Source organism: Brassica napus, chromosome A1 (genome assembly GCF_020379485.1).
Source record: "Brassica napus cultivar Da-Ae chromosome A1, Da-Ae, whole genome shotgun sequence".
NCBI lineage: Eukaryota > Viridiplantae > Streptophyta > Magnoliopsida > Brassicales > Brassicaceae > Brassica > Brassica napus.
The window spans coordinates 1,739,666-1,752,307 of record NC_063434.1 but is presented as its reverse complement, the minus strand read 5'-3'; the positions used below and the strand labels follow the sequence as shown (position 1 = coordinate 1,752,307).

General features: G+C 30.6%; 2 protein-coding genes across 2 annotated transcripts; both read left to right on the top strand.

Annotated features, from left to right (window-relative positions):
* The first annotated feature begins 3,193 nt into the window (after nucleotides 1-3,193).
* Nucleotides 3,194-4,462, top strand: LOC106434718 (probable BOI-related E3 ubiquitin-protein ligase 2). The gene is made up of 2 exons (XM_013875575.3): nucleotides 3,194-3,616; nucleotides 3,692-4,462. Exons 1-2 carry the CDS (start codon nucleotides 3,416-3,418, stop codon nucleotides 4,178-4,180), a joined length of 690 nt encoding a protein of 229 aa, XP_013731029.2. The 5' UTR covers nucleotides 3,194-3,415; the 3' UTR covers nucleotides 4,181-4,462.
* Nucleotides 4,463-10,502: 6,040 nt separating this feature from the next.
* On the top strand, nucleotides 10,503-12,387 carry LOC106434742. The gene is made up of 2 exons (XM_013875599.3): nucleotides 10,503-10,850; nucleotides 11,422-12,387. Exons 1-2 carry the CDS (start codon nucleotides 10,575-10,577, stop codon nucleotides 12,214-12,216), a joined length of 1,071 nt encoding a protein of 356 aa, XP_013731053.2. The 5' UTR covers nucleotides 10,503-10,574; the 3' UTR covers nucleotides 12,217-12,387.
* The last annotated feature ends 255 nt before the right edge of the window (nucleotides 12,388-12,642 follow it).

The following is a 12,642-nucleotide window of genomic DNA, read 5'->3' as shown; positions in this document are numbered from 1 at the left end:
ACCATTTTACATTTTTATTTTAAGAAAATAATATATAAACATACAATATAAAAAATGAAAAAACTACATTAAACATATGTAAGATTACCATTTTCATTTAAAAAAAAGACGGCTTATCTCCATAATGTAACATTACTATTTTGTAAAAAAAAAATTATATATAATTTCGAAAATAATAAATAATATGTAAACATACAACATAAAAAATGGAAATACTACATTAAACATATGTAAAATTACCATTTTACATTTAAAAATAACAATAATATGTAAACATACAACATAAAAAAATGGAAAAACTACATTAAACATATGTAAGATTACCATTGTTCACTAAAAAAAAAGGGTTATCTTCATAATGTAACATTACCATTTTATTAAAAAAAGAAAAAAAAAACATAAATATAACTATTTGACTATTTGTCCAAGTTCTTCTATTAAACATTGCCGTTTTACATTAAAAATGGAAAAATACGTAAAGATTTAAACATCTATCTTAAAATATAAAATATAGACATTAACTAAATATAAAGTATAAGAAAGAGAAATACTCAATATATAGAAAAATAAATAATAAGTAAATATTATAAATATATAAATATACGAATTATATATACAATAATAAGTAAATGCACAATTTTTAAAAAATGGAAAGAGTACATTAAATATTAAACATCTATCTTAAAATGTAAAATATAGATATTAAGAAAATAGAAAGTATAAGAAAAGGAAATACACAATTTAAAAAAATGAAAAAAATACATTAGTATTTAAACATCTATCTTAAAATGTAAATCAATCTTAAAATATAAAATTATTAGTAAATAGAAAGTATAAGAAATAGAAATACACAATATAAAGAAAAATAAATAATAAGTAAATATATAATATAAGTGAATACCAAATTTAAAAAATGGAAAATTACATTAAGATTTAAAAATATATATTAAAATTTAAAATATAGATATTACGTAAATAGAAAGTAAAACAAATGGAAATATACAATTTAAAAAAATGGAAAACATACATTAAGATTTAAACATCTATCTTAAAATGTAAAATAGAGATACTAAGTAAATTAAAAGTACAAGAAATGGAAATACATATACATGAAAATAAATAATAATTAAATAATGTAAATATATAATATATGAATTATATATGTAATAATAAGTAAATACACAATTTTTTAAAAATGGAAAAAGTTAATCAAGCATTAAACATCTATCTTAAAATGTAAAATATATAATATAAGTAAATACACAATTTAAAAAATGGAAAAAGTACATTAAGATTTAAGCATCTATCTTTAAATGTACTTCTATCTTAAAATGGTAGTAAAATATATAAAAATGGAAATACCACATTAAACAAAAAAAAAATGTATAGTTTTACATCAAGAAAGTCTCTATAAAACTCATTATTCCATCCACATCAACCTCACACTATTAAGGAAAATTTCAAAGCACTCGAGCAAAAAAATGGTTTCACTATCAACTCTTGCCGTCTCAGAAACCTTTAATGACCTTGAATGAGATTTTTTTATAACAGCAAACTTTTTGTTAGGTGGATTCATTGTTGGGAAACCCGCAACTTCCAAAAGTCAAACTTATTCATGGGAATTGAATTGCTTTTCATAGACTCAAAGGTATTCTTACAAATTTAAATTAATCTAATCTATAATTTTATTGTTAATATTCATACTAACTCTTTCATGATCAAACCATTTCAGTTAATAACCATTCAAGCGTTTATCCCGAAACACTTCCTTCCTCGCCGAATCAGGTATTGGTTCATGTTGGTTTAGTATTGTTTTTGGTTTACTAACCGGTTTAGGATGGTCCTATTGTAAATATAATTTAAGTTGGTTTAGCATATATTATGTTTAAAATAACTTAAATTAAATAATAATAATATTATGCTTAAAATATAATTTTAGAGAGTTTTCAAATATAGTTTACAGAACATTATAGGTGATGAATTTAATTTATTAAATTCGTTTATTACTTAAAACTAAGTTTTTTAAAAAAACATACTGAGTTATACATATCAATGATGGATTGGTGAGTATAACATGAAGACAAAAATATAAATATCTGATTTTCAAGATAAGAAATTCAGCTTTTATTCAGATACTCAATATATAATATCTTAAATTATGTTTTAAAAAATATACATAATTTATATATATAGATTTATCTTCAAAACTTAAACTATTATATTATATATGAATAATGTTTTTAAATAAAAATAATTTCTGATTTAAAATAAAAATAAAAACAACAAATGTTTATTTTCAAATAATGGATGTAAATTACATTATACTATCATTTAACAAGTTTTAGATACGTTTTGATATATCATTATTTTTTATTTCCAGAAAACAATAAATTGTTAAACATCAATATCATCTAGGTTAAGTATACGAACAACAAAAATTCAAACATCACAAAAAATATTTACATAACCATTATAATACAATAATTTAATCAAAAATACAATTAAAAAAATATTAAAAAGAATAGTTATATACTTAATATTTGAAAATAAAAGATATTTTTGCTAAAATTATACTTACCTGGCCAAGGAGATCGACCATCTTTTTACGGATCATTCGAATGTTGAGCATGTGGTCGATCCAAAAATACTCTGCAGTTTAATAAAATCTCTAAAACATTTATTCCAACACTCAAAAGATAGTTTTGCTAAATATGATAACTAGATAGCCAATAAAATTACAAAAAAATATTTAAATAGTAAAAAATATGTTAATTTAACGTGTTAAAATTTAAAAATAAATTTTAATTATGACATGCATTTTAACATTTATATAAATATAAATCATAGCCTTAATATAAATAATTTAACAACTTAAATTAGAAAAAAATAAAAAAACCCGGGCGTAGCCCGGGTTAATCCCTAGTTAAATAAAAAGAGAGAAAACAGTGCCCTGCCATAATTCCACTTGGACTCGTATCCTTTTCACATAAACCGAAAAAGCCAAGAAATAAGCAATTAAGAAAAAATAAACTAAACAAAAGACAAAACGGCTCTGGCAAAATCTCTGACCTTGGAAGATAAAAGATACTAGTTCAGTCACATAATCAGCATGTGTACGTCGTTTCTTTAGCGCTAATATTAAACATAAACCAAAAAGTTATTACCTATATATAAAATAATAGTCTCAGATAAATATTATCCCAACAAAGTCTCCCTCTCTCTCTCATTTTCAAGTTTGTCAGTTACTTTACTCCGTTCATCTTTTCTTCGATTCTCATCAATACATATTTATAAGGTGGCCTTTACATGCATCGTTGTATTGAAAAACCAAAGTTTACTTCCCGAGAAAGTCTTTAATAATAATCAAGAAAGATCGTTTCTACTTCTCTCTCTTTTTTCTTTCCTCTGAAACGAGATGGCGATACAAGCGCAGTTGAATTACAACGCTTCGAACGTTATTAACCAAATCGGGATGGACGAGTTGTACATGAACAACAACAATCTCCAGACGCAGAAAGACTTCAACCAACAAAATGCTCTGTTTCATCAACAGAGCTTTTTAGACGCTCTTATGGAGAAACAGAGGCAAGAGATCGACCAGTTCATCAGAACACAGGTTCGTAACATCAAAATCATTATTTGATGTTTTGAAAACATGGGCACTGATAAAGTTTTAATCTTTTTGGGGCAGAGCGAGAGGTTGAGATACGCGTTGCGAGAACAGAGGAGGCAAGAGACGGAGACGCTGCTGAGGCAAATGGAGGCGAAAGCTTTGGTTTTGATGACGCGGAAGGAAGAAGAGATGTCGAGAGCGCTGAGCAAGAACATGGAGCTCGAGGATCTGCTGAGGAGAATGGAAGCTGAGAACCAAACGTGGCAGAGGATGGCTCGCGAGAACGAAGCAACGGTCGCTACGCTTAGCTCGACGCTTGAACAGGTGAAAGAGAGAGCTGTGACGTGGCACAACGACGAAGGGTCGTGCTGCGGAGGAGGAGATGATAGTGTTCCGGGGAAGAGGATGAGTGGTTCTTGTTTGAATTGTGGGTCTAATGGAGAGACGAGAGTGCTGTTTCTGCCGTGTAGGCATCTCTGCTGCTGCACGGAGTGCGAGGCTGGGCTTATTGTTTGTCCGATCTGTAGCAGTCCCAAGAAGAATAGAATCGAGGCCATTACTTTCTAGGGGAGAACTGTTTCCCGGTGAACGGAGAGGTTTTTACACCGGGGAGGTGACGTGGCAGGGAAGTAATGGTGGTCTTCGAGAAGTTTAGGGGTAAAAAGGGAAAGTTAGACTAGGAGGAAACTAAGAATAGGAAAAGGTTTATCAAGAAGTAAATTTCTGGTTAGGGGTTCTTTTGTTTGTTTATTTGTTTCTTTTGCATCCAATGGAGATGTGAAATCCAGCTGGATTTTGATGAACATAATCCATATATTTTCCTTCTATATAATGACCCTTTGAATCCAACTCTTATGTGATTCATTTCCTTTCATAAATTTTTTTAAAAAGTTTTTTTCTAACATAATCCATATATTTTCCTTCTTTATAATGAATTTTTGAATTCAATTATTTTGTGATTCATTTTCTTTCATCAAATCTTTTTAAAGATTTTTTTCTGGATTTTGATGAACATAATACCTATATTTTTCCTTCTATATAATGAATTTTTGACAAAAAATAATAATGAATTTTTGAATCCAACTCTTATGTGATTCATTTCCTTTCATAATATTTTTTTTAAAAGTTTTTTTTCTAACATACTCCATATATTTTTCTTCTTTATAATGAATTTTTTGAATTCAATTCTTATGTGATTCATTTTCTTTCATCAAATCTTTTTAAAGATTTTTATTCTGGATTTTGACGAATATAATCCATATACTTTTCTTTCTATATAATGAATTTATAATGTGATTCATTTTGTTTCATCAAAAACTTATTTTGAGCGCACCTTGTGGTCCAATAGTAGTGGACGGACTTTGGATGCAAACATATTTCAAATTTGATACTTTTGCTGCATAAACTAAGTCAGATTTTTTAATAGATCCGGATTTAACATTTTTCTTTTTCAAAAAAAAAATTATTTTACTGAATTTTTTCACATATACTAGTATTTGCATATTTTCGATGTTTATTTTCATAATTTTTTCTTCTAAATAAAATGGTTCCGCATAATTATCAGTAGTTACCTATTCAATTTATTAAAATATTTCTAATCAATATTTTAAAAGAGATTGTACTGTTTGTGTGAAACCAACAAAAGAACTAGAACAAATGAATTTGTCAATTTGAGTGAAATAGAGAAGCAGAGAGGTGGGAGTAGAGTCCGTAGACACGCGTATATTGGAAGAAGCTGGATGTATTATTGGGTTGCTCAATAATCAATACACTAGTACATTGACAAGAGAGCACAAAGTTGAAAAGTAGGGGAGAATCACAATTTGGCCTGCCATAGGACTGACTTCTCGCGCTTTCCTAAACAGAGACACTTGAGCCTTCTTCCATTATGGTGTTCTAGATCTTTGTTTGGACAGATCTGTGCTACCTATGTTTTCTAGATAACGTAATCTAGTTTAATGTATAGGTTGTACTATTATACGTACCATACTACCATTCACAATCTGTCGATAAATAACGGAGTAAGATTATTATCAATCTACACAAAAGTTTTTCAATAGACACCCAATTTGGAGATCTTGTGCATCACTACTTGATTAACTTATAATGGAATAACTTGCAACCTCTGTGATGTATAGTTACGAATATCAACTGTGGTAGATTTTTTCCTAGCAGTGATAGATTTTTGTTCATGTGTTCGACACTATTATCCATGGATTTTGGTTACTGAGTGTTTCAAATGGTAATTTGAGAGATTATTGCATTAAAAAGATTCTCTAGTCTGTGTATACAGAGTCGTGTATATATTTCTAGCTTATCACTTTTTAGTTTGAAAACAATATAGAATTTAACATAAAACAACTAACTATAGAGAGCTCAGCGGCCTTGATCTAGGGTTGCAGCAACATATACTTTTGTAGCCTTGTAGTTTGTAATGTGTTTCGTGCCATTAGCTTTGCTAATAAAATAGAATAGAATAGACTCATCTATGTGTACGGCCCAAATTAGCCGCCTACCTTTCGACTATTTGTTGAAAACTGAAAAGCTATAAACCTAATCAAGATCTATAATCCCGATTCTTCTAGTTTTGGTGCCAGTCTTACCTTCCTCAAATCTCACAGAGACAAGAGTGTGTAATTACAAATTAACCATGGCCCGGCCCATTGGTTTCCATAATTGTTGTTGGACCAGCTCAACCCCACTCATGCACTCGTTGATGTTTCCATAATGTTCTTTCTGCTATAACCTCTTCTTGACAACATGGAAGCACAACATTTTCATATTTATCTTGTCAGTAGACAATTGGAAATAGTAAATTACAAAGAACAACTAATTAAGTCTTTCAACTATATAGTTATACTTATAAACTAACCATGACAATCATTTAATTAATTAGCTTGATTCAAGTACTCGTATCCGCGCACACAGTCAAATTACATCCCTCCACTACTCTATCAAACCTATAAGATTCAAGATCTAATTTTTCGGTCGTTTCAAATTAACTAAGCTATTTTAATAAAAAAAAGATGTGCGTGTTGCCTTTGTCCAGCCTACTTTTTTTTTTCTCTATAAAATAGATGTATTCTAGCTGCTGAACTCTTCGTAATTGTAACATACGTGTTGTTTGTTATCGTCGTAGAAATATAATTCTTAAAACCCATGACATGTGCGGCCGATGTGCGACCACACTCGTATAGTTGCAAATAAATAAGTATCGGAAAATACAAATAGTTGAGGTATTTATTTGCAATTATCCAAAACGTTAATGTTATAGATAGTTATTATGCTCACGTATTTCATATTTGGCCACGTAGAAGCCTTCGTAAGCTCATAAAACATTTTGGTTATTGACTTACGAGTTACGACTACACCACTAATTTATACGCAACGCATGTACATATATATACCAAACTGGATATAATAATTTGGAAATGGATATAATATAAGAAACGAACTAGATATTGATTTTTTTACTTCTGTTTATAGGATATGTAGGTAGGTAAAATCATATAAGGAGACGAGACGAGTGAAGGCAGAAAAAGAAAGAAAGAAAAAGCCTGCAACGTGGATTCCATATCTCGTTGCTTTACTTTTCCTTTGTTAGGCGAAGTATTTGACATTTCAATACCATTATCATTTATTGGTCACCAAGTAAATTCCATGTGATGAAATGAGCTAGACCATGGGTTTTATAGTATAGTTTGCTTTTTGCATTATCGTGCATTGGCCTGAAACTAAATAACATATTTGTTTTATTATAACCTATGATCTATGATCGAATGGGCAATAGACCATGGAGTAGTAAAGTTAGATCTAACTTTGGTATGTTAAAAAATTAAATAATGTAAGCATATATGTTAGGTAAGTCAGCTTTTTACATAAGAATTGTCGACTAGATTTACTTCCTAAACTATCGAATATTCGAAATTAAATATGTCTACTAAGTTATATGATTCCGTGATTTATTTCCCCCAAAATCGGATTTATTTTTTAATGAAATAAAGAAATAATTACTCCTTTTTTTTTGAAAAATCGTATATCCATTTAACAGAAGCGCACGTACTCCCTCGATTTTGAGCGGAAAGTATTCTAATACACCCTAGTTGGAAAAAATCTATTCTAACTACCCCACTCTTTTTCTCACTACCCTACATTTTTTCCCTTTCCCTTCCTACCCTTTCTTTCCTCATAATATATATTGTTTTCTTTTTCTTTTTGTTTTCAAATACAGTGGGACCCGCCGAGATCTTTTCTTTTCCTTTTCTTTTATATTATTTTTGTTTACGTGGTCCCATTTTATTTTTTTGTACTAACCAGATTTTTTTTCCAATTTTTTTAGCAAATTTCCTTATTTAAGAATATTAATGATCAATATAGCTAAAAATATAGGAATTTTTTTTTTTCAATTCAGTTTTCTGTTTACCTAAAAAATATATTTTTATAAATAATAAAATAAGAAAAATATTATTTTTAATAATATATTTTAATCAACAATTTCAAAAATAAACTTAATAAAATATTTCTGTAAAATATTTTTCTAAACTAAAATTTTTAATATATTTTGTATAAACCTTTTCAAATTTAAAATAAGATAGTTCATATTTCAATAAACAATTAATTGCAAAAATATTTATCAAAGTTATTTCAGTAATATTAAAAAATAAAAAAAACAATAAAATGTGTATTTCAATAATATTTTAATAAAAAATTAATATTAAAAATATATAATAAAATATTTACATAATTTTGGATATATAAAAATATTTCAAAAATACAAATTTAATATACCATGCATTTCAATAATGTTTTAATCAACAGTTAATTTTAAAAATAAATTTAATAAAATATTTATATAAATTATTTTCCTTAATTAATCAATATGCTTTGATTCTATAAATAAATTTATTTGTCTTAAAAGCTTTTGCTTAAATAGATGTAGTTGTTAAAAACATGAATGCATTTAAATTATTTTTAATCTACATTTTTCATTAAACAGAAGGATATATAAAATTGAAGACTTAATATTATATTTATGGGTTATTAGTAATTTAAACCTCCAACTATTTTGAAATCGAATGAAAAACCTCCAACTAAAATTTTATGTATTGTGGACTACTAGTAGTACTCAGACTACCTTGAATTACCTTGGATTACCTTGTACTACTATGTTTATGCATATTTCTAAGAACTTTATATTTTTGGCTTATTATATATTTTTGGCAGATATAACTTATATATTTTGAAGTTATATGTCCATATATCTGTTTAAATCAAATTAGTCGTGAAATCTTTAAAATTTCTTAAGTTGTTAGAAAACTTATCATTTCCACAAAAAACCTTCCTTATCTTCCTTACTTAGTGTCTAGATGGTGATGCCATAATAAGGTGAATTATACAAATTGCATATTTTCTGATTTTTTTTTCTATGCAAGTGTTATATATGATCTAAAACTGTCTAAATGCATTGGTTTTACTAAAATTTCTTTATTTTTTACGTAGTATTACTAATAAATGTTGAAATTTGCAAAAGTATTACTATGAATAAGATAGTATTACTACTACCTTGGGTACTACTAAGTGTAAATATAATAATAGTGTTTTTAAAATATTTGGCATGCACACATTTAAAATGAGTGAAATTTTAATTATATATTAATAACATGGGTTAAATATGTTATAGACGATCTAAATATGTATGAAGCTTTTTTTATTTATCTTAGTAATACCTAGTAAAACTAGTAGTTCAAAGTTTTTCTTGCAGTCAGTATTTTATTTTTAATTTTACTTTATTTAGTTGTACATATAATACCAGTGTATGATATATATATATATATATGTTTTAAATGTATAATTTAATATTAAAAAAATTCTAAGCAGATGTTAAATACAAATTCTTGAAAAAGAGATTTGTATATGATCTATACGACCAACAAAAGAAATTTTTATTGCTAGTATTTCATTCGAATCCTAGCAAATGATAAAAATCGATTAGCTTTTGATTTGTTTGAAAATTTGCTAGGAGTTATACGCATATTCGGGTGGGTCTAAAGCTTAGTGAAAAACTGAATTTTTGGGGATTAATCGAAGATCAATTTTGGGGTTTTATTTTACTTTCAAAATAAATGTATATATTTGCAAAAAATAAATAAATGTATATCTACTGTAGTTATGTAAATTAAAGCTGGATATCACGTGGTCTGGTGGTAGTGTTCTTTGATTGTTTGTTTTGCGTATTTTATTTTAAACAGAATACATACAAAATCTAGTGTATGGAAATATACAATGGAGTGACATGTGGTCTGGTGGTGCCGTGCTTGTTTCTTAACCAGCCAACCCCGTGTTCGACCACGGGTTTCTTTTTTTTTTTTTTCTTTTTAATGAGTGGCAGTTTAGTAATTATCTCTTCGTTTTCCTATTAGGGCTTTGGCGATTTTGCAAATTTCTTCTGCGGCCGCCATGGATTTTCTTCAAAGAATCTTAAGTTTTTATGGGTTTTACTTGTTGTTTGTACATCAAAACTATAGATTAATCGATACTCATTGATTTGGAATTTCAAAATCGCGAAAAACAAAACATTTTTTGTTTTAATACACCTAAATATCAGATGGACAGAAATTGCCATGGACATGAGCTGAACTCGCCGGAAAGTTGGGCATCTTCCCCGCGTTTTAGAGAGAGAGAGAGAGAGAGAGAGAGAGAGAGGTCTTTGTCGACAGAGTAAGGGGGGAAAGGAAAACCTTCGGGATAGGTAAGAGGGTTAGCTTAGGTTGGATTGTAATTTACATAATTCATTAAGGCTATTATAGTATTTAGCCATGTTTCTGTAATTAAAAGAAAATAAAAATAAATAATTTATTAAGATGGGACAAAATAGAAGAAAGCTTGTAGTAACTAGGGCAAATTAGAATAAAGTCCATTTTGAGCCTCGGAGCTTTGTCGCCGAGAGAGAAAAGGAGACGCCATGGAGAGGCTTCTGCAACCACCGTCTTCCTCCACGATTTCATCTCCCAAATTCCACTCGAGGGCTTCTCCTTTCCTCCCCCGTCTCCGCTCGTCGAGCCTCGGCTTCGTCTCCTCGCGCCGAGTCAGCTCAGTTTCGTGCAGCAGCAGCTTCTGGAACCAATCGGCTTGTACGCCTAAGAGATGTAATCTAGCTACCAATTCCGTGAATGGAGAATCGAAACCTAATCCTGGATCTCTCCAAAGGATCGTGGGGGCAGTTTCTGAGAAACGAAAGGTAATGACTTTCTAACGTTTGATTGTGATTTGGGGGTTTAGGGTTTTGATCTGATTCGTTGTGAGATAAAGGATTGGAATCGAAATTGGGATATAGTTAGAAGATTCCAAGAATATTTGAAAAAGCTCCAGTCTTTGTAGGGTTGGGATAATCCAAGAATCATGGAATCAGGTTCTCTGTTAGTTTTTAGGATTCTTTAACTCCAAAGGTTGAGACTTTATAATTCATTTCATTTATATAACTCAAAGGTGGAGACTTTGCAATTCATTTCATTTATATTAACTCCAAAGGTGGAGACTTTGCAATTCATTTCATTTATATTAACTTCAAAGGCTAAGACTTTGTTATTCATTTCATTTGTATAACTCCAAAGGTTGAGACTTTGTTATTCATTTCATTTGTATAACTCCAAAGGTTGAGACTTTATAACTATTTGATAAGGGCAGTGTGTTGTCTACTTGTCCTACATTGAGATCTGTGTATGTGTGTGTTACATTGTGCTTTTTTGATGTCCTCTTCATGTGTGTTTAGTTTACCAGATCATTACAAGTCTGTGTTTCTTTCTTTGCAGGCATTATCTACTGGAACGGTGATACTAATCTCTGCAGTAGCTGCGCTTCTGCTCAACCCTCTTCTTGCACCACCTGCTTTCGCCAGCTTTCAGACTGCAGCCAAAACCGGATGGCTAGCAAGCGCCTGGACTGGCTTCCTCGCCGGTTGCTTACACACTCTCTCAGGACCAGACCACCTCGCCGCTCTAGCTCCTCTCTCAATCGGACGCACTAAAATGGAGAGTGCTGCAGTTGGAGCTCTCTGGGGATGCGGGCACGACGCTGGCCAAGTCATCTTCGGCTTACTCTTTCTCCTACTCAAAGACCGTCTCCACATCGAGGTGCTGCAGACTTGGGGGACAAGAATCGTGGGGCTGACGCTTGTCATCATCGGTGCTATGGGGATCAAAGAAGCTTCGGAGGCTCCAGAGCCTTGCGTGGCGTTGGAAACCGACATGAGCGGGATGGTGCCCGCAGAGAAAGAAGCTTTATCCCCGCCTAAAAAGAAGAAGATAGGGTTTGCTACGTTTGCGACCGGAGTGGTTCACGGGCTGCAGCCTGATGCGTTGATGATTGTGTTGCCTGCGTTAGCTCTGCCGTCTCGGTTAGCAGGGTCTGCGTTTCTGATAATGTTTCTGGTGGGAACGGTTGTGGCGATGGGGAGCTACACGGCGTTTATAGGGTCTTGTAGTGAGGCGTTGAAAGAGAAGGTGCCGAGGATCACAGAGAAGCTGACTTGGGTTTCGTCTCTGGTTGCTATTGGTCTTGGATTGGGGATTGTCATCAGCCCTTTCTTTGGTTTTAGCCTCTACTGAGAAAGTTTTTTTTTTGGTTTATTCATTTTAGTAGTTGCTTGTATGAACACAATCTCATAATCTTTGCTTTTGAACTCTGCTCGGAGAAAACTATTTCGTGATTTTTTTTTTTCTTTTAAGACAAGTTTGGTTTTTTGGTTTGAATTATCAAACAAGTGGATTTAAGTGTAACTCTTTTTTTCTTAGTATCATGTGTTACAGTTAACAACTCTTGACTTTGATACAACGTTTATTAGATGTGGCCAATTAAACAACACATATTGACAAAAACTCTAAAGTCTCTGTACCCACACAAATGACGTAAAGATTCTGTGAACTTTGTTGTCTTTATCGTTTCATACTTGCTCTACCCTTTTCTCCAGAACATGTGTTAATAGGACTCTTGTTGGCAGTTCTTTGACCATGTGGTTTTTACGTTTTAGTGTA